Source organism: Poecilia mexicana, unplaced genomic scaffold, assembly GCF_051168715.1.
Source record: "Poecilia mexicana isolate PSO_F unplaced genomic scaffold, ASM5116871v1 scaffold_23, whole genome shotgun sequence".
In the NCBI taxonomy this organism is placed as follows: domain Eukaryota; kingdom Metazoa; phylum Chordata; class Actinopteri; order Cyprinodontiformes; family Poeciliidae; genus Poecilia; species Poecilia mexicana.
The window spans coordinates 1,421,936-1,443,201 of NW_028263392.1; the positions used below are offsets into that span (position 1 = coordinate 1,421,936).

Consider the following 21,266-nt stretch of genomic DNA (forward strand, 5'->3'; position numbering starts at 1 on the left):
GGTAGCACCTGCAGCTGCTTCGCCGCCGCCTCTGCGCCTGAGCGGGCTCAGACACTCTCAGGAAACTCAAAGTCGCATCTACCCCGTTCCCACGGACACACGCATCTTTTCGCGGCAAGGTCACGGAGCCCGGCAGGCAGCGCGTGAACACACACGGACGTCTACATTTCATCTGAAAGGTAACCGTGGAAGACGTCCGCGTGTCTCTGGCGGTGGTCCTGGACATTATCAGTCGGTTTGTTTGAGGACGCTGGCACAGTTAACAGATAGCGACCGGTTGCTGCGTTTCCTTGTTAGATGCCTGAAGACATTTTTTTAATGACGCGTTCACGTGCCCGTGGAGAAAGGCGGTCATCTGAGTGTCAAATGTTAGAATTTTAAAGTCTCCTCCTGTTTAGCTCTATACAGGCCATGGGAATTAAAGCTGGCTTCATCCGGTCTCTGTCCTTACATCAGCAGCGCCGTATGATTAAGCTGCTGCGCTCACAGAGGAATCACTGCTCCACACCGTCAGTAGCAGAATTTTATGCTACTGAGCTGCCTGTAGATAACCTCATGGTGAATTTTTGTTCCACAACAGGATGTGATGAAGAGTGGCTTCCAAGCAGCAGGTTGTCTCGGGTTCAGGATGTGGTATTTCCGCTTAGATGTAGTTATATTCTGGTTTAGCCGTCTTACTGACCTGTAGGTGAAAGGTTACAGGAATAAAGCGGTTATAAAGCGGAATGTGGACTTAGCTTCTTGTTTTAAATTTACCTCTTTCAAAATGAGCGTGACAGAGCATCATGACATCACTCTTGTGAAGTTACTCAACAGCGGCCTCTGTGGCCATAAGTTGTAAAATGAAGATATTTAATCAATGAAGTCCAACATTTCTCTCCCATCTTTCTGAGTGTAGCATTTTATGTTTTATTTAGGCGTAGCATAATGACAAGGAGGTGAAGTGAATAATACTAATTATTTATTCTATACGACAGAATTTTGAGGGTTACATGTTTACCAGCATGTGGACATTTTGTCCTTTTTGATATGTTGAGGCATTTTTTCCTCTTATGGAATATTTTCCACAATCAGTGCGGTTTTCTATAATTCCCCCTTCTGTTTCCATTTACCAAGGTAAAAACGGTTGTCCATGTTAGAAATTTACCCCAGAAAAAGGCACTGGAAAGAAGGTAGTTTATTTATTTATTCAGTAAGGGAGTTTGAAGCATGCCCAATTGGCTGGTTGGATTTCTTTTTTCATTACAGTGGAATGAATGCAGTGAATATCCATTAACTGGCATAAGTGACCTACAGGCCCTCCCTTGGAGTTGACTTATGACTTATGTAAACTCCAAGTAAATCCTTAAAGCAGTGGTTCTTAACCTTTTTTGAGGTACCGAACCCCACAGTTTCATATGCACATTCACCGAACTCCTTCCCGCAGCTCTGATTGGCTAAGTAATGTAACGTGATCCTCTGCAGCAAGTGATGGCAAAGCGGGGCGTCATCACGACTTTACACAGTGTGTCTTTACCTCCGCGGCAGAGGCTCCGCCGAACCCCTGAGACCGACTCATTGAACCCCTGGGGTTCGATCGAACCCAGGTTAAGAACCACTGCTTTAAAGTAAAATTTAGAGATTTAAACTATTATTGTTCTGAGATATATAAAAAACTATTACCATAGTTGATTAGTAACAGACTTTTGAGAAACCACTACTGTGTGTGTGTCTTTCAAGTCTGTTCAAGTATTAAATATCTCTAAAGGCTGCAAATGTTCTCTGATTTACAAGTGATTAGGATTCATTCTCCCAGAGTAAACGCTGTGATGTTAGCTGAGGTCTATGACTAGAACAGTGGGTTGAAACACCCAGTGCAGCTGTGGTTTCTGCCGCCTCAAAAGCAATAATGAAATCTGCATCAATGAAATACAGCTTGTTCAGATGTATAGCTTGTTACAGTTACAGTATAACCCGGTATGTTCAACCAATCTCAAACAGCTAAAAATAAACCAATACCTCATGTTCCCACTGCGCACCTTCTCATAGACCTCGTGGTGGTTCTGTATCTAGAGAATTCAGGTGCTGTGACATAATCATCGGTTGTAGCTTTGTTGCTGAAAGCTACACACTTTAAAGCTACACACTGAGTGAGATCTCGGTCAACACTCTGAAGAGGGTAAAGTTACTGCTCACCTCCTGCTGACATGATGGTCTTATGCTTTGGACTGTACCATGGAAATGCTTGCCAAAAACGGAGCTTTGGCGACTGAAAGTTCCATTAAGAAAAACTTACAAAAAAAATTCCTTGGGTTGTATTTTCAAAATTTCTTTTAGTAGCATGGAATGGGGTAAAAAAAAAATTTGAGTGAGTTTGACCAGGACCAAACTCAGTCAGATGGCTGGACATCTGAGTCACAGTCTGTTACTTATATTAGGTAGAAGGTGAACCAGTAGAGGGAGTGTGGTGCTCTATGTCCTTCTAGGGAAACCTTTGGTCCTATCATCCATATGGATGTTACTTTGACATCTACCCCCTAGCTAAGTGATGTTTCAGACCATTTTGTGGCCTTTCCCCAAAGCAAAACTGCTTCTGAGATTCTAACAAGAACTTTGTCATACTATCTTCACCTGCTTATTTCACAGACCTCTACCCAGTCAAGCATCCGTGGGATGTGTTGGACAAATAAGACAGCTCTACCTCCCATATCTCACTGTTAACATCATTATCTTCTCTGTTGAATCTGCACACAAAGTCAAGTGTAAAAACAACACTGAGCGGGTTTATAATGGGATGTGCTGAATACCATGCTGGCCAGATGCAGCCACTTCCTGTAGCCAAGCTGGAACCTTCACAGCTCATATTCATGTGTCTGTTTTGAAGTTTCTCCTGTGTAAGGGTCCTAAACAGTTCCGTTGATAATGTCTACATGTTGCGGTTTTCTGAAAAGCAGTGACCTATTTCAACATCTGTGCAGGCTCATTATACTTTATTTACAAAACCAAGTTTGATGATGGTGGTTAGGGGTAAGATGCTGCTGTCTAAGCTCTAGAGAATAGTGACATTTAATGACATTTAGCTGCAATACCACCTGAATGCATCTCAGGACAACAGTACCTGAAGAACAAAAATGGCACTTGTAGCAGAAGCCATTTTACTTCTTCAGAAACTCTATCAATGTTTTATGCTCTTATTGTGTAGTTAAAAGGAAGCAGTTCTTGTTGTATTTGATTATATTAATTCTATAGTTTTTAGTTGTTTCCCGGGCGTATTGTTATTTGACTTATAGCAGCTCTGTTGGGCTGGTAACAACACTCAGTTACATTAGCAAACAGAACTTTGTGTCCTTGTCCAGGCCCGCTTGGTGTACCTACGGTTCTATTTTGGAGTCCTTGCTTTTTTTGTTATATCTGCTCACTCTTGGGTAAATTCTTTGGACCTGGTATCACTGCTATACAGATGATGTTTAGTTGTAAATATTATTTCTTAACTACATTTTACTGAAGTGTTTAGTCTTAGTCAAACAGAGAACATTCGGTGGTTGTCTTCAGCTAAACAAAGAAAAATGGAAATGCTTATCTTTCCGAAATAAAGAAAAAATAAATTATTTGGAACATGTGGCACTTTTCACTCCTGCTCTTGTCATTTGATAATTATTACCAAAGTAAACAGTCATCCTTTTTATTTGTCACTGCGTATTGCAAACCGTTTTTCACAAAACGTTAGCATAACCTCCATAAAACAGTAGCAGGTTATTCAATATGCTGCTGCCAAACTTCTGGCTAAATCAGAATCATTTGAGTCCCACTGCCTACAGGTCTGCAAAGGTCCGTGGTTTATTTCAGAGTGCATTTTAAGACTCTTTTATTGACTTGGAGAGCTCTTAACCCTTAGGAGTCTTGGGTTTAAATTAGGGCTGAAACGATTCCTCGAATGATTCGAGTACCTCGATTACTAAAATTCCTCGAGGAAAATTTACCTGCCTCGAAGCTTCGTTAATTTATGTTTTATTAGTTAGCGCACCGTGTTCCGGCCGGGACTTCATTTACGTTGCGCGGAGCTCTCACTTCCGCCTCTGAGTTGTTGACAAAAGCTAAGTCTCAGCGGCATAAAGTCCAATCTTCAAGATTGGCCCGTGGGGATTTTATTGATTGATGATAATGCCCGACTTTTTATCGTTTTTGGGGAACCAATAAGCATCCTTAAAATGACTGGGGGAATGCCTGGAGTACGGCAGCATTTCTCCTCCGGGGCTGCTGGTTGAAAGCGAACGGCGGGAAGAGCGCTGAGGTGAGCGGATAGCCTGAACAGGGCGGGCGGCTGAGTAGCTGATGCTTACCGTGTAAATGTAGCTTTACCGACGAACCACACAATAAATTTCATATCCCGGTCTGAAGAAACGGGTGGCGGAGCGCATCGTACATGGCTGGTAGATGAGTTTCTGAGTGTGACCAGTGAAGGTGTCGTAAATATCCCGTATTGCTTCCCCCGTGTTCGTCCCCCGGTCTAACGGTTCGTCAGTCCGCTGGTCTATTTCCTCCCCTCCACCCCATCTTACGTTCGTTCATTCGCCCTCTCTTCCCACTCCAGGCGGCATTTCCCGTATTTTCAAACCCAAAGCGTGACAGGTTAGGTGGCAAGGTGAGTTTAATTAATCTATTAAACTCACTGAAGATGAATACATAAACTAAAAGCTGGATTGTAGACATTTTTTATAAGCATATTTGTGAGCCTGCCTCTTTGTTATTACATTCAATATAATTTCAGATTTTTCTATAACTTTTCTTCTGGTTAACTTAGAAAGTGAGCTATTATTGTTACAGGTTAGTTTTCTAAACTACAAAAAAGCAACTGTTAGGGATGCTCAAATATGGAAAATTGGACTGATATTGATATCTGATAGTAACACCGGTATTATGCCAGATTTACCAATATTTCATTTTATAATTTTTTTTATCCGATTACTCGATTAATCGTAAGAATAATCGATAGATTACTCGATTACTAAAATATTCGTTTACAACAGCCCTAGTTTAAATGGCCGTTTCGTCTAATTTTGAATTTACCCTTATATTTTCACCATAAAAACTATTTTCATTTCCTTGTTTAATGGGCAGGACGCAAAACTTCGACATGCATATTTTTAATCAATAAGTCTTGATTTAATAGGTACTTAGTGGTGTTTATATTATGAAAGGTTCTCTATAAATAAGGTTTTAGTTACTAACTTACAGCAGTAGAAACACCTCAATCCTCTGACCTTGTCCATGTGGTCAGAGAGGTGTGGCAGTAAGAAAGCCCTGGATTGGCTGCTGAACACAGCTGAACAGCCGAAGGGGAACTTTCCATTCCAGGCTCTTGTTCAGGAATTAGCTCATGATCTTCAAAGTGCAGAGGCTGACCATTCAGCAGAATGGGTGTTATCACCTGAACGTATTTAACAGACAGACAGAAGCTTTCAGAAGGGGCTGCTGTCTCTCTGCCCGTTCTCCTGCGCTCTCCAACTCAAGGTCAAGTGTGTTTGCCTGAACCATCGTGACGAACAGACCGTTGTGTTTACTGTAAATGGTCTGTGCTTCAGTCCAACCTTCAGAGTCCATAATTATGTTAATCATGAATTCTTTGTCAAACAAAATGAGTGCTATTACACTGAGGTAACCTTAGAGCTAAGCTTACATTGCCATAACTTTAAGTCCCAGCATGAGACTCAGTTGAAGGGGGGGTGGGGGGGTGGTCACGTTGGAACCCGCTGACTGTAGGGGTCGGGTTACCGCTTTGTCAAGCCTGTTCATCAGATCGCTGTTCAACTGAAATGCTAAAAGTCTGATTTTCTGTAACGTTCTGGTTAGAAGACGGCCCTTAGTCAGGCTTTTTGTTGGAAAAAGATGGCTCCAGGTTGTTCAGAGTTTACAAACCTGTGGCACCATGGTACTCATGTCCTCCCTCTATGACTCAAAACTGCTTTCTATTTCTGTTCAGTCTTTCTGATGCTGTTGTAATGATATTAGATATAACTGAATTTGTTTGATTGGATGAATCGCTCAACTTCTGTCCTTGTGACGTGCTTCACTTGGGTCAATTTTAGCGCGTGAGATTTCAGGATATATTAATGATGATGCACAGTGTCTAACAAATGCATTTGTATTATGATTGCAAACAACTACTGCAACAACTACTTCCTGTCATCTTCCTGGTTTGCGTCAGTAGAACATCAGGTTGTTGACCATGTGTCTCGTAGGATGTGAAAAAATTGTCTCCATTGTAGTGTTGGGAAATAAACCAGTTCTGATTCAGTCAAAAATTAAAAAAATAAAATAAAAAAACACCTCATTCTAGCGGCAAAACATTTACTGAAAAACAAGTTGTTTTTTTTTAATTGACATATATCCATTAAGCAGTTTTATTTTTGAAATGTCAAATTGCACAATCATATTCTCACAGGTCATATGGTCAAGGACCTATGAGAATAAATTCAACCGCTCACTGCTTTTCAGGACCTGCATCACCATATGAAAATGGGCAAATTAATTTGATTCTGAAAGGAGGTGTGCTCTTAGAAATAGCCAAATAGATTTTTTAAAAATTGTTGTAATCATATGTACATGTCATTAAAACCAAAATATCATCTTTTTAAGAAAAAAAGGTCATATTTTTAGATGTTATCTAGAAGAAACGGGGTGAAGAGAGTCATAGTGAGCCCCTTTATGCCTGACAAGACATAAAACTGGTTAGAACAAGAAAACTTTCTAGTTTTAACCAGACACCACTTCTGAATTGAATTCCAAGCTCCTACAGTAAAACACTTCCATAGTTTTGAACTTTTACAGACTGGATCACATTTTTAGGTCAGTTTGTGTCAGTTTAAATCAGCTGATTTAATCCAATGCCTTGACGGAACCATCCAGTGAAGGACACAGCAGAGATGGCCTTATTGACTGTGGCCGTTGGAAGCAGCATTAGGATATGTTGACATTGTAATGACAGAGTGACTTTGCTTGACTTCCTCTGCACTCAAATGGCTCATTTATGAACACGTTCTGCAAAGCCACACTGTTCCCTTTTTAAACTCTACCCGCTGCTCTTTTTATGGTCATTCTATTTGGAGCTTCATATTCAAACCTATCAACTTAAGCTGCTTATCGATTACAAGAAACCGGCATGCATTGTCGTTGTGTTCAGTCCAAACCAGCATCTCTGCTGAGAGCTGCTGTCTGTAATCTGATTAGCATGGATTAGATCCTCTGTGTGGAGCTGTAGGGAAAAAAAAGCTTAATCTCTAACTTTGATTAAAACAGAAATACAAGGGACTGATACTCCAAATTACACTCGGCTGAGGCACAATCTTTTCCCCAGCTATGAAGTCATGCTCCCAGTAAAGCCATTTGAAGCTGTAAAATTCTCACTCTACAGTTCAAGAACACTCGTAGTATGGTTAATAACAGTTCTAAATTGCTCTTGGTCTCATATCAATTAATCCTGTGATGGATCCAGATCCAGACCCCTTTAACTGCTGGATTAACCTGCCACGACTTCAAACATTATCATAGAAAATGGATATAAAGTCAAATTATTGATGCATTAGTTTTATGGTACAAAGTAGAAGCTGCCAGAAACTAAAAGACTTAAAGGGAGAGTAACTCTGCCTTTAGGTATCTGCCTTGTATTTCAATGGCTTTAGGAAAATAAACGTTGTAGTGTCATCTTTCTCTGAATCTGTTTCTGTATCAATTTTTTGAAATTGTAAAAAAATGTAGTTTGGTAGTTAAATCTTTATGCCACCAGACAAAACATTCAGAACAATTTCTTGTTTACAATGTTAGATTAAAAGTGCTTAATACTGTGATAGCTTGAACTGATATGGATATCATTACTAAATCTCATTCTACCCTATGCAGACATTCAGTCAGCACTGATGAATATTCACTTACTTTTTGTAAGCTAAATGCTTGGATTGGCCCGTCAAGCAGGGTTATCTGCTTTCGAAAGGGTAGCTATGTAGCTATTTTTTTTTACATTATTTAATCAATCACTCAATCAAATTTTATTTGTACAGCACATTTCAGCAACAAGTCATTTCAAAGTGCTTTACATCATAAAAACACATAGAAGCATCATCTTTACATATCGGCTTGTACTAATGATCACCCAGTCATCTAAATATAATACCTTGATTCATTTATTTCAGTCAAAATCTCCCTTCATTAAGACAAAGCAAATCGTATTTGTCAAATTCATTCCAGTGTGTGTTCAGGTAACTGCTGCTTTATATAGACTGACCTGGTTTTATTACAACCTGAACAGATTAGAGCAGGAAGTAAAGCAGCCTGCTCTCTCTAACATCGTTGTCACGAGTCATTCCGTCAGTCTGACAAGTGAAGAGTCATCCTGCCGGTTCTGCTTTCAGGTACACACACGCCGCCTCGTTCCAGGCCACACACTTCACTCTGCTCTCGATCTAGGGAATTTAATGGCGAGAGATAAGAAGACAAATCAGTGAATAGTTGTTTAATAAGTTCACTTTGGACATGTTTAACCAGATGTTTGGAACTGAAGCGACTCTGAGTGGCTAAACAGTTTTCCTTCATGGCAGACAGCAGAGAGCACAGTAGAAATAGTTTATAAAGGTAAGTCGAATTTTGAGAAACTTCAGGTTTTTTCTGCTGTTGTCTTTGATTTTATTGTATATTTCTAATTTAAATGATAAAAAAGCAAATGAACAGGTTGAATTTACTTACTTATGTCTTCATATTGCTCCATTTGACTACAATTTATTAGGACAATTATTAGTTAATTATCCTATTAAATTAGACTTTTATCATAAAGTTTTATTTATTGCTGCAGTTTGATTCAAAACCTCAAAATGTCCGTTGATTTATCACACAGAGTCAGAATTTGTGGTTATTTCTCTTCATGTTCATGGTTGTGGCTTCCATGAAAATGAATGAAATACAAAATTCTGTTTCTCAGGTCAGCAAAAAAAAAAAAAAAGATTTTTAGTCATGAAGCATTTTATTCTGGACTACAAAATCATGACCTGATGGCTGTCCAATCTCTGACTCACTCCAAACCTTAAAAATGCATTTGAGTGCTGTATCTAATCATATCAATGGAAAGTTAAATGGAAGGAAAAAAGTAGGTAGTCTTAGTCTCAAGGGGAATCTGAATTAAATGTAAGAATTTGGGGGAGATGTGTAATCTGTAGACTGGACCGTTGATAAACATACATATGATCCCAGTATTACCTTTGGTAAATTCCCACCTTTAAAATGCTCAGACATGATCCCGCTCATGTATAGTTAAAGCACGTCAAACTGGCTTTCCTCAGGTTTGCATGTCATCTTACTATGCAAACACGCTAACTGGCTGATAGCTTGTAAAAGCAAAGCGGTCTGCCAGCATTTTAACCTAATTCCAATCCAAAGCAACAGCTGACTGATAATGAACACCTGAAAATATTTGGTATTACCTCCACAGTTTGCAATGCGTCTGTGAACAGGTTGTTGGTAATGAAGGTGTGTTTGCTCAGAAACATTCCACCTGACCTGATTTTACCTTTCTGTCACCTGACCCCTCCCCCCACACGTAGTAATGTTTCCATTATCTCCTGAGGAGGGAGGTGTTCAAGGTGAACTGGGGGTGGGGCCTGCTCTCTCAGGTACATTGAGTTCAAGCAAACACACACACGGTGTATGCATGTGTGTGTGTGTGCGTGTGCATGTGTGTGTGTGAGCGTCAGTGTGTGTGTGTATTTTTTGTGCACCCGGACATGGAGCTTCGGAATGTGGCTTTACGCCTGCCTGCTGTCACACCTGGATGACAGGAAAGAAAGAGCTTTTATTGTCTCCTGGATGTGTGTGTACTGTACACACAGCTTCAGGCCTGACTGTAATAATCAGGGACATTTTCCTGTAAACACACTTTCTAAATGGTAACTGTAGCAACTGATAGTGCTGCTGAATAAGGCTCATCTTAGCATCATAAACGAGCTCAGGAACTTCAACTGTGAAATAAAAGACTGATGAAGGTCTTGTCCAAAGTCTCAGTCAGAACAATGAAAGGTGCAAATTTATGAAAAACAATCCACAAAACTACAGCTTCTTACCTAAGTTTTCTACTCATTGATCTTGATTTTCCTTGTGTTTTTTATGTGTCTCTACAGTGAAAACTCAGCGTTAAGGTGGGCCAGTGATGCCGCCCCCCACCGCAGGTGCTGCCGTGCCCCCACCGGACGGTGGGTGGGGGTGGGCGGTGGTGCTGGGATCCTTCATCTCCATCGGATTCTCCTACGCCTTCCCCAAAGCCATCACAGTCTTCTTCAAAGACATCCAGATCATCTTCGATGCATCCTACAGCCAGGTGGCCTGGATCTCCTCCATCATGCTAGCTGTCATGTATGCAGCAGGTAAGTAGTCCTGAAAGCAAAAGCATCTGCTGTCATCTGTAAACCTGTCACATGTTAAACTCATGTTTAACATACTTATCTGTACTTTAGATAGGACCGACAACATAGCTTAATATGTGTTAAAGTGAAACTGTTTACTGATTTAGATTTTGAAATAGATATGATCAACTGTAGTCATTTAAAATAACTGTAAGGCTAGGAAGTAGCCTTTAGCATTGCGAGCTGCTAATGCTGCGTTGCTTACAATACCACAGGGCAAATCAAAAACTAATTCTTTTCTTCCTCAAAAATAAGAGTCTTAAACAAAGACACAACCTAAACCACATTGATATTTGGGTCCAATAATAATAACTTTTATTTGTGACAAATCAAGAGAAGAAATAACATTCTGGGTAAAACTGAACAGATCTCTTTATGGCGGGAAGTTAAATCTGAAGTCATATTTCATCCCAGATTAGCCTAGTTTAATTAGCTTAGCTTCTCAAGCTAAGCTAATTATTAGCAAAATAATTAAGCAGTAACATATTGGACAAGTTCAAACTTTAATATGCTTTTAAAGACAAAGAGTAATTGGCATTAAATTTATGTCTTCTTACTAACCAAAAACCTGATTTTAGATGATCAGAATCAGCTTTATATGATTGTGTGAGGCAAAGAATATTTGACTTCAGATCTACTTTTGCTCACAATGAAGACAATTAAAATATAAACAAATACATAAACATTTTTTGTAACTAGGTATATATACATTGTTTTTGACAAAAGAAGTTGGTTTTTGTAAAGAGGGCTTTGTAGCGCCGTCCTAGAGGTAAAAGTCCGAACAGTTTGTGTCCAGCATGTGTTTGGTGTGCAGAGATGTTAGCTGCCCTTTTCCCGACCCTACACCTGAACAAGTCCCTTTTGGCAGAGAGTAAAACGATGGAAGTGACTGTCACGACTAGAGTTCAGGCCTGGTGGTTTGTACAATATCAACTACAGATCTCAATCACGATCAGTGATTTCAGTTAATCCCTGATGGATTAACTAAACCCTGCTAAAAATCTGGGTAAGGCAGCCAATCAGATGACAGGTGACTGAAACATTAGACGCTTCTGACTGGTGGGAATTGATCGTGAGCCGGACATGGGCCCCGGCATATTGGTCTGCGTTCAGCAGATCGCTCACCCAGACCCACCATGGCTGCCATCTGCCCACGCTGTAATCCTCCAATCAGAGCCTCTGCTGCTGCCGCCATCTGTGCCGGTCAGGAACAAGCATGATGAGGCTGGATAGTTGGACACAGCAGATAGAAGAACAAAGAGACATTTAGTAAATCTTAAAAAGTATGTTGACGATGCAGTGCAGGCTATATTTGTTGTGGTCTTTTATTTGCAAATCCAGACTTTCTGGAGGGATCCACAGTGGATCTGATGGCTACAAACTGGAGGGAATGTGTCTGATTGTTCATCATGGGCAGTATTCATTAGCTTAAACTCTGAAGCTGTGAGAAAACACTCCAACGCCGACAAGGTTGGCTGCTTGTTGCTCATTATCGGCCTGCCTCTAACAGACTGCAGCGGGGGAATAGCTGCAGATAAGTGGTCAGATCCCGACTCTCAGATCTCCTTTTTAAAGCTTTCCACAGACTGAATGTCATTATCATGTGTTGACTCCGTCAATATGTGCAGGTACTAAGTGAGTGGCTCTTGTTACTCACTCATTCATATTGATTGAACTCATCAGCTATTCATTAAACACCTGCTCTCTTGTCCTGCCTATTACACTGGCGATTCCATCACTCTGAATGTTTAACACCTTTCTAATTCCCCTGCAGCTGCTTTTTGTGTGCTGTTTACACAGCGCCGCCATTACCGGGAGGCTAGCTGGTAATGAGCCAAGCAGCAGACACCAGCAGGTAATAATCCAGTCCTTCCAAATGGCCGAAAAGACCTTTTCCCTTATTAGCACTGCCCTGTGCTAACCTTGTCTACAACATGCAAAACTAAGAGTCAGCTGCACAAACAAAACAGCCTTGAGAAATGCTTGACCAGTTATATTTTCACAATTCTTTATTTGCTTCAGGAAGTTAAAATTGTACAAGTAAATTGAGATGAATTTAAGAATTTTTAGGAGTGGCGTCTATCACTGGATGAGAGGTGGGGGACCCCTATGTCACCTTTTAAAGTGATGGACCTAATTTAACAGAGATCCAACCAGGTAGTGGTAGTAGTCTCACAATGAGTGGAATGTGTGATTGTAGTTTAAAGACTACTGTGTGTGTTCATCAGTATTCCTGGCTACCAGGACAGCATGAAGACAAAACAAGTCAGAGAAACGTTTATTGAAAAGTATAAGTCAGGGGATGGATAGAAAAAAATGTTTTGTTCAATTGTCATTATTTGGTGGAAATCAGTTTGCACTTTAACATCAGAGTTTTATAGACACTGTTTATGTTATGAGTATAAAATGCTACCTCTGGGTCAAATATAGCCAGAGGCAGCAACTTTGCCTATCTGATGCCACAGCTGGACGTGGTAATGCAACTCTTCAGTTCCTGAACTCTAAAGCACCAACAAAATTCAAAATGACTCCTTTGACTTCTGAAATCAGCCACGTGGTTTTCCTCCTTGTTTCCTGCGAACCTGTTAATCATGTTCTCACCACTCAGCCATGTATGCAGACTGACTAAAGTCTACCTCTTCAGGATTTGTAGTACAACTGGTTATGTAGACGATCTGTAAAACGAAGTGACTTCTAAACAAAACGCTTCAGTAGAATGAGGTATGGTGACACTGACAGGTTATAAAATTAGCAGTCGGAAACTTCAGACAGAAACTCTTGCAGCTATCCAACCTAGTTAAAACATGTAGTATGTCGTGACGTGTTTGAACTTTCCAGTGCAGCAGTGTGATTAAGATCAATATGGAGCATTTGTTGTTAGACTGAACTGTTGAATTCATGTTCAGTCATGGAAAGTCTAAAGTCATGGAACATTTAAAACCAGCAGCTGCCTGATAGAAGCCAACATATCAACTACATGTTTTTGTTTCTTTATCTTCCAGCTTATCCTCCCTTTAACAGGAAGCCCGTTTTTTAAATGTGCACTTAGCCTCTACTTTATTACTTGCTAACACGAATAACATGGCAGCAACTTAACATATTTAGGCATCTAGATGTGGTGAAGTAATACTCAAGTTTATGCTAATGTTGGAAAAACACAATTTAGCAATTGTTGTGTTTCCGTTAAATAAGAAACGCAATTATTGTAGCATATGACTAAGTTTGTTCTCCTGATAAGTCATTAAAAAACATGCTGCACCATCATCCTCCTACCACTTCCTGTCGTCTTCTTCTTCGTGGTTTTCACCAGCGGCAACATCCTGTTGTTGAGCATGTGACTCGTGTGATGTGGAAAAAGTGTTTCTATTGTAGTTTTACGAAATACACAAATTTTGATACAACCAAGAAAAGAAAAAAAACACCTCATCCTAACACCAAAACCTTTTATTGAATTTTTTTTTTCAAAATTGTCATCCTTCCATGAAGCAAGTTTATTTTCAAAATGTCAAATTTTGCAATTATATGGTCAATGGAAACTCACCTAATGACACATGGTGATGGTGGTCTAATAGGACCATGATGGCTTTCTGTTCACTACTACTCATGAAATGTGTAGAGCTGCTCCATGCCGAGACAAACAGGCCGGTACAGTGGAGGTCCTGGGATAGTTCTGGGTTTTGGTCCACTGAGAAATGAAGTCAACCTCTTTTTGCAAAACGCTTGTCGTCTCCCAGCCAGAAATGGCGTAATCAGCCGAGTCCTCATCATTGCCAATTTCAGGTCCCCCCCCCCTGAGAATACAAATGGTAATGAGGGAAGCTTTCCTCAAGGTCGGGAAGAGATTCCTCAAGAGCGACTTCAGCGATGACTCAGAGTCGTCTGTGGTTTTTTATTATGAACTGCTAGGAATATAACTCATCTTCCAGGTGGTAGCAAAAATATTAGGCTAAGAAAGTACCAAAAAAAAAAAAAAGAAAGAAATTTCATGCTCAGGTTGCCACTCATGCACTCAAAAGTTTAGCAGACTCCAGTACTAAAAGCTGCATAGTCTTTATTATTGTAAATAAATCAATAAAGCTGCAATTTGTCTCCCTCTTTATAATAATAATAAAGAGGAAAATAATTTTGTCTTATCTTAATTATAATAAGACAGAAATATTTTGATTCTGACAATGATCGAAAACATAAAGTCAGGCTAGTTTCTTATGTGAAAAAGTAAATCTAACGCAACAGAGAGACGTAGAAACGGGTCTGATTAGTTGTTCAGTTTGTTGGAGTTTGTAGCTCATCTGACAGGATGATATTGTTGCTAGGCAGCTAACATGTTCCTCTGATGCTGACAGAGTGATCACACACGGCCGCTCATCGCTCACAGATTTGAAGCGATAATATGAAAAGGTCGCTGGTAGCAGACATTGCTTGTTGTTTCCAGTCTTCAGATTAAATCCTTCAGTGTACGCCTCTGTGTGCTTTGTGTTTATTCGCTGCAGGTCCCATCAGCAGCATACTGGTCAACACGTACGGCTGCAGACCCATCGTCATGATGGGCGGCTGCCTTTGTGCCGTGGGCATGATCTCAGCGTCCTTCTGCACCAACGTGATGCAGCTTTACATCTGCATCGGTGTCATCGGAGGTAAGCCTGTCCACTTCAGGAAGTCCATGTTGAGACGGTGGGATTAGCCTCCACCTCGCTAAGGAGAAGTTAAAATAAAACTGGTGTAGCAAGAAACATGTTTGCATCATTTAATCTGTTTAGTCATTGTACTGCTCTTTATTTTTAGATTTGATTATTTTATCTTCCAACTTTCTATTATGGACGTCTAGCAAATTACAATATACTAGACTGAATTTATTACCCGAAAACAGCTGAAGATGTTAATAAGCATAAATCTAATATTGAGACAGTACAACAAGATAAAGTTTAGCTTATAGCATTTAAAGTTTGTGTAGGAGCTAGCAGCCATTAGCAGAATACTGAACGGGTTGATAACAGCTGACTCCACTTTTCACTATATGGTGAGAAACTTATATTATTAAACAAAAAAATCACCAAAAACACTTTAGTAAAAAGCTACAAAAATATCTAGGAATGTGTGCCTCTCTGGTGCTAAATGCTAACATTAGCAAGCAGAAGCTTAGCAATGGCTTTGCTTAGACAGCTTAGACAGGGCTGGGAAACCCTGTTCTAGCAGTATTTATGTATTTACTGTAAAATATATATATATATATAAAAAAAATTTGATAAAAGGAACTTTAATAGTAATCACAATATAACTTTAAAATGATCCCAACACAATGTGTGTAGGTTAAAAATGAAGGCAGCTTCAATCTTTTATGAGCTAAAATGTTTGGGTGATAATTAGTTGTATTCATTCTATAAAAAAAAAAGTATAATCCTATTTGACGTTTCCATGACACAAACAATCTTTAATATGTAATTTAACTGACTTGTCATACTGTTATTATGCAGCCAAATGGTCATAGATGTTACTGTGGAGTTTGTTTATATTAAAAACAAGAAACTACTATATTTTGGAAACTCAAATGCATTCAGCGTCATGGTTACATTTTGAAACTGAAATAGAAACGGTTACCAGTTTTTGACAGAAACTACATATGAAATCAGATGGTCTTTAGAATATAAGTTCTTGAATACATCACGTATTATTTGTTTTATTTGAAAGGAATGTACTTCTCTTCATCAAATGACAGTTTCAACAGTAATTTAGAAAAAAGTAATGATAATCTGTGTATGTTACTTTACTTGGTTTCTTGAGGACTAATCATTGCTGAATATCCTTTTTATGTACATCTTTGCAGGACTTGGACTGGCCTTCAACCTACAGCCAGCGTTGACGATGATAGGCAAATATTTCTTTAAGAAGCGCCCCATTGCTAATGGGTTAGCGATGGCAGGCAGCCCAGTCTTCCTCAGCACTCTTGCACCTCTCAACCAGTACCTCTTTAACCAGTTTGGATGGAGAGGCAGCTTCCTCATCCTGGGTGGGCTGCTGCTGAACTGCTGCGTGGCCGGCTCCCTCATGAGGCCGCTTGGACCGCCGCCCGGCAAGGTCAAGAAGGACGAGGCGCTGGCCGCCGTCACCACTACAACTGAAAAGCGCAGCCTCTGGCAGATAGTCAACAAGTACCTGGACCTGACGCTGTTCAAGCATCGGGGCTTCCTCATCTACCTGTCAGGCAACGTCATAATGTTCCTGGGTTTCTTTGCACCCATTGTCTTCCTCGCTGCCTATGCCAAAGACATGGGTGTGGATGAATACTCTGCTGCCCTCCTGCTCTCAGTCTTGGCTTTCGTGGACATGTTTGCCAGACCCTCCATGGGGCTGCTGGCCAACTCACGATGGGTTCGCCCCAAGATCCAGTATTTTTTCAGTTTCGCTGTGCTGTACAATGGGGTGTGCCATATCCTTTGCCCACTAGTGGAAAGCTACACTGGCCTGGTGGTGTATGCAGTATTCTTTGGCTTTGCTTTTGGCATGGTAAGCTCAGTGCTGTTTGAGACATTGATGGACCTGGTTGGAGCTCCAAGGTTCTCCAGTGCTGTGGGACTCACAACAATTATAGAGTGCTGCCCTGTTCTGATTGGTCCACCATTGGCAGGTAGTTTTCCTGTCTTTGAACACTTTTTGTTTGTTGGTTTGTTTTAAATGTAATATTGACTTGATGACCTCACTTGCATGCAACTCAACCGTCTTTCGCTCTCTCTTTCAGGGAAACTTGTCGACGTCACCAAAAATTACAAGTACATGTATTTCTGCTGTGGTAGTGTTGTCATCCTGGCGAGTATTTGGCTTTTCATTGGAAACTTCATTAACTACAGACTCTTGGAGCGTGAGCGTAAGCAGGTGGAGATGTACAAACGAACTGAGACGGAAGATCCCGACCGAGTTCGGGATGAGAAGGAGGCTGACGGTGCGGCCCAGGCCTCCGAAGACCTGACCGACCAAAACCAAACAGATGCAGAGCCCATGCAAAGAGAGACCAACATTTAAAACCGTTCTGCACTGCCAAACCTTGACCTTTCACCCCAGCTGCAGCCGTTCAACACCTTCAAGTATAAATCAACTGGGCTCCAAGCCAAGAGTTGCCTCTCACTGATCAACCACACTCTGGTTGGTGCACTCCTTGGTACTTCTCTGAAAATAACTGCCAAAGCAACCATTGTGTTGTAGGGAAGGTGAGGTACAGTATCTGTTTATAATAGCGCACTGGCTGTGACTACAACTGTAAAAAAAAAGGCAGTAAACATAAGAAACTTACAGACAAAGCTTCCTATCTTTTCCACACTAATTCTCCATAAGCGCGAATCAGCAGATATGCTGCTGATTTTAATGTACTTAAGGTCCATCCACTGGAGTGTTTTTTTTATTCATGAAATAAATAATTACTTTGATTCACTTTGACTGAATTGAAACCATCCAGGTTCAAACACCCAAAAGCTACATCAGTCTGTTATTCTGGTTTCACCTGGTTTCCAATATGAATAAAATACAAGCGAGATGCTTTCCACAGTTTAAAGACCCTTCAGAAGTTCAATTAGTGTGCTAATTAAATAAATCAAACATAGATCCAGTTGTTAAAAAATACATTGGGTGCATTCACATCAGCCTTCTATAGTCTGCTTTAATCAAAGTCTACTTTGTCTAGAAAGTCCAGTTTGTTTGGTCAGGTGTGAATGAGCTCAGATATGGACCAAAAAGTTGAACTTGGGGTCTTGTGTGTCAGTGATTATTTCTCAGTCAGTAATTTCTGTGAAAGCAAATTTCACAACACATTATAGCTTCACCTAACAGCAAACCATTTGATGGTATTGGTGGTACACCACTCCCTTATCCAAGAAGATGTCAAAAGCCTCTGCAGTCAAAGTGACCTTCTACAGAACAACGCTCAAAATACACAACGAGGAAGTAACTTACTGTGGTTTCCTGCATCACTGCTGCAAAAGTGAATATGTTTGATCTTATTTTTGGCAACCAACATGGGCCAGGTCACATGACAGATATTAGGACAGTATGTATCTTAGACTCAAGTCATGAAAACAGACACTTCTGAGTTGACTTAAATTTGCATCTTGAAACATCAATACTTGACTTAGACTTTAGATCTTGGACTCTTTATTTCATGTAATAAGGCATGAAAATAAGCTGTTAAGTGCAATGCTTTATTTGTGCTTGACAGGTTCGTGGGGCACAGGGCGTTGAAATTGCATCATTTTAATAACCACGCCCCTCTACGTTTTGTCCGTGCGGACTAAATTTTCGACACCATGCACTTCGGAAACTTAGTAAATACGCAGAGAGTTCACGAAAAACATGGTGGACAAGCAAGAGCGCCTCCTGGTGGAGGTTCGAAAAGACAGACGCCATAATGATTCGAACCATGACGACAATAATACCACTCATGGTAACTGTGTTTTTAATAAGTGCCCTACACTGCCTCCTACAGTCTGGGAGAGTATTGGCAACAGTGGAGATGAGAATAACAGAATAAATACTGCAGACAAAGCAAAAAATAGCAATTGGTGTCAGAGACAAAATTAGCTAAAGTATAGCTAATTTTTCTCCTTTTTGTATTTTGATGGAGTAAATGTTGACAGTGTTGCCACCTACTGGCCTGACATGGGTATTTCAGAATTTATCAAGAAATGCTGCTTTGGATGCTGATTTTTTTTTTGTCTTCAAACACTATAAAAAGAGTTTTAACAGAATAAAACTGACTCCGACTGGGTTCCCCAGTTACTGTAAAACTGAACAGATGTGGTCACAGCTGGTGATGCTGGTATCCATATATTTCTCTGTCCTCCAGAGCACTGTAAAGCTGTGTTGTAAAACCTGTGCAAACCTTTGATCAAGTCATAAAAAATGCTGCATTAACCGTCTTGGGTACAGTAGCCCCACTCTCATATCAAGTATGCTGCACTAAATGTCAAATTGCCACACTTCAACCCCTGACATTGTTTTAAAATTGCTGCAATTCACTGAATTTAATTACGGTTGAATGTAATTTCCTCTGTGGGCCTTAATAAGGTATTAATGACCAAAACCCCATCTGTGTATTGGGGGCCGTCTACAGGCAGAGCCCATGAGCAATACACTCTCTCTCATATTAATGCAAATATACAGGGAAATGTGTTTCTAGTGGCAGTCCAGTCTGTGATGCATTGCCTTAAAATTAAATGCAGTGTAACGATTGCAGGGTAGTTGTACAGTAAATAGTCGACAGAACAATATGAAGATGACAAACTGTGTTAAATGTGAAACATTTTATTCCTGCTCCGATAAAGAGAAACTCACACCTGTTCCATTTGTCTCCTAACATATCCGCGTTGGAATGTGAAAGCTTTAAGTGAATCTGTTCTGTGTCTCGTTGTTTCAGTAACTGACTAACCATTTCCATTCCTGAATGTTACGTGTTGCAGACTTCTTCTACTAACTGGAAATTGTAATCCAGCCTTGTGTAGCGTATGGTGTGCACACACAGACATGCAGCATGTTTTCCGTTGCTTTTCAGTGACAATCGTGGAAATACGTCTCACTGCCCAGGGCGCCATTCTGCCAAGGGGCAGCACAAGAAAACCACTAGCTGCGTTTCTGTTACAAATGTGCGGAAAATGTCGGTATTCTGCTAATGTCGGAAAAACACAATTTTGGAATTGCAGTGTTTCTATTAAATAAGAAACACCATTAAAATCACACACAAATAAGTTTGTTTGTTTATACGATAAGTAATTAAAAGACATGCCATGCCATGAGTTACTTCCTGTTGCCTTCTTCTTCATAGTTTGCATCCAGTTGTAGATCATGTGACTTGTATGATGTAAACAAAGTGTTTCCATTGCAGTTTTGCAAAATGAACCAGTTTCAATACTTCCAAAAAATAAAAATCACCTCAACTCTTTATTGGAAAAATTCGTTTTTTCAAAAATCGGTGTGTTTCCATTAAGCAATTTTATTGTCAAAATGTCAAATTGCACTATTATATGGTCAATGTAAACGCAGCTAGTGTCAGTTGTACCCACATGTTTTTCATTCCTTAACTGCATTTTCAATTTTATATTGATCACTGTATAACTACTGTAAGTATGACAATGGGCCACAGGTAATTCCAGCTATAATTCAGATTTGAAACAGACCTGAAGGGCTGGTTTGGTGTTGCTAAACACTCGATCCTCACGAGGTCAAAGTTTTAACTCATCAAACCTGAACTGAATTGTTTTACCCTGAATATAGAAAACATTATTTTTGTGAATTTTCAGACTTTGGGCTGTGGGTTGGGTCAGGATCTCAGGGTCCGCCTGGGTGACACCGTTCATGCAAGAACCACCAAAGATGTTACATGCAGAAAAAACAACATTCAAACACTTTTTGATTTCAAAATGAATTTGATCTTTGAAAGCAATCATGAACTAACAAGAAGGGGGTATAGGGGACGCCTTTGTCTTGGCTTTTCTCTTGCCTTCAGCTAACAGATGTACCGCGAATCATGAAAATACATGTCCATCTGTGTTGCACACCTTAAACCACATTCTGTTATTACCCAGGAGTCGACATGACGCTCAGATTAATGAGCTGATGAGATGAATCTGCTGCTGAAGGCAGAGTGATCCCTACCAATGTCAGACCAGGGCCTGTTCTGCTCATGGTTTCAGCCACTGTGTGTGTGTGTTTTTTAAGACTATAACTTGGTGTCACTTAGATACAACAGAATGGAAAAATGGAATGTTGTTGAGTTTGTTTTGCTGATTCAGTTGAAAAAGTGAAACTCATACACTGATCTTTTACACACAGACTGATACGTTTCAAGTGTTAGTTATTCATATTAAA

At 40.1% G+C, this 21,266-nt stretch overlaps 1 protein-coding gene across 4 annotated transcripts; it reads left to right on the plus strand.

Moving 5' to 3' along the window:
* The first annotated feature begins 24 nt into the window (after positions 1-24).
* On the plus strand, positions 25-20,340 carry zgc:165507 (monocarboxylate transporter 2). 4 transcript variants are annotated; one of them, XM_088003578.1, is made up of 6 exons: positions 8,300-8,384; positions 8,518-8,604; positions 10,140-10,382; positions 14,912-15,055; positions 16,243-17,043; positions 17,155-20,340. In XM_088003578.1, the coding sequence occupies exons 3-6, from the start codon at positions 10,169-10,171 to the stop codon at positions 17,433-17,435; spliced, it is 1,440 nt and encodes a 479-aa protein (XP_087859704.1). In that variant the 5' UTR covers positions 8,300-8,384; positions 8,518-8,604; positions 10,140-10,168; the 3' UTR covers positions 17,436-20,340. The 4 variants fall into 4 exon arrangements, with proteins under 4 accessions (XP_014850868.2, XP_087859705.1, XP_087859704.1 ...); XM_014995382.2 differs by lacking the exons at positions 8,300-8,384; positions 8,518-8,604 and adding an exon at positions 25-179; XM_088003579.1 differs by lacking the exon at positions 8,518-8,604 and having other exon boundaries at positions 8,286-8,384.
* Positions 20,341-21,266: the final 926 nt, after the last annotated feature.

Coding starts and splice junctions, on each gene's coding strand:
- zgc:165507 (XM_014995382.2), top strand. CDS start 10,169: ATGCCGCCCCCCACCGCAGGTGCTGCCGTGCCCCCACCGGACGGTGGG. Junction 10,383..14,911: donor AGCTGTCATGTATGCAGCAG/GTAAGTAGTCCT, acceptor TATTCGCTGCAG/GTCCCATCAGCAGCATACTG. Junction 15,056..16,242: donor CTGCATCGGTGTCATCGGAG/GTAAGCCTGTCC, acceptor ACATCTTTGCAG/GACTTGGACTGGCCTTCAAC.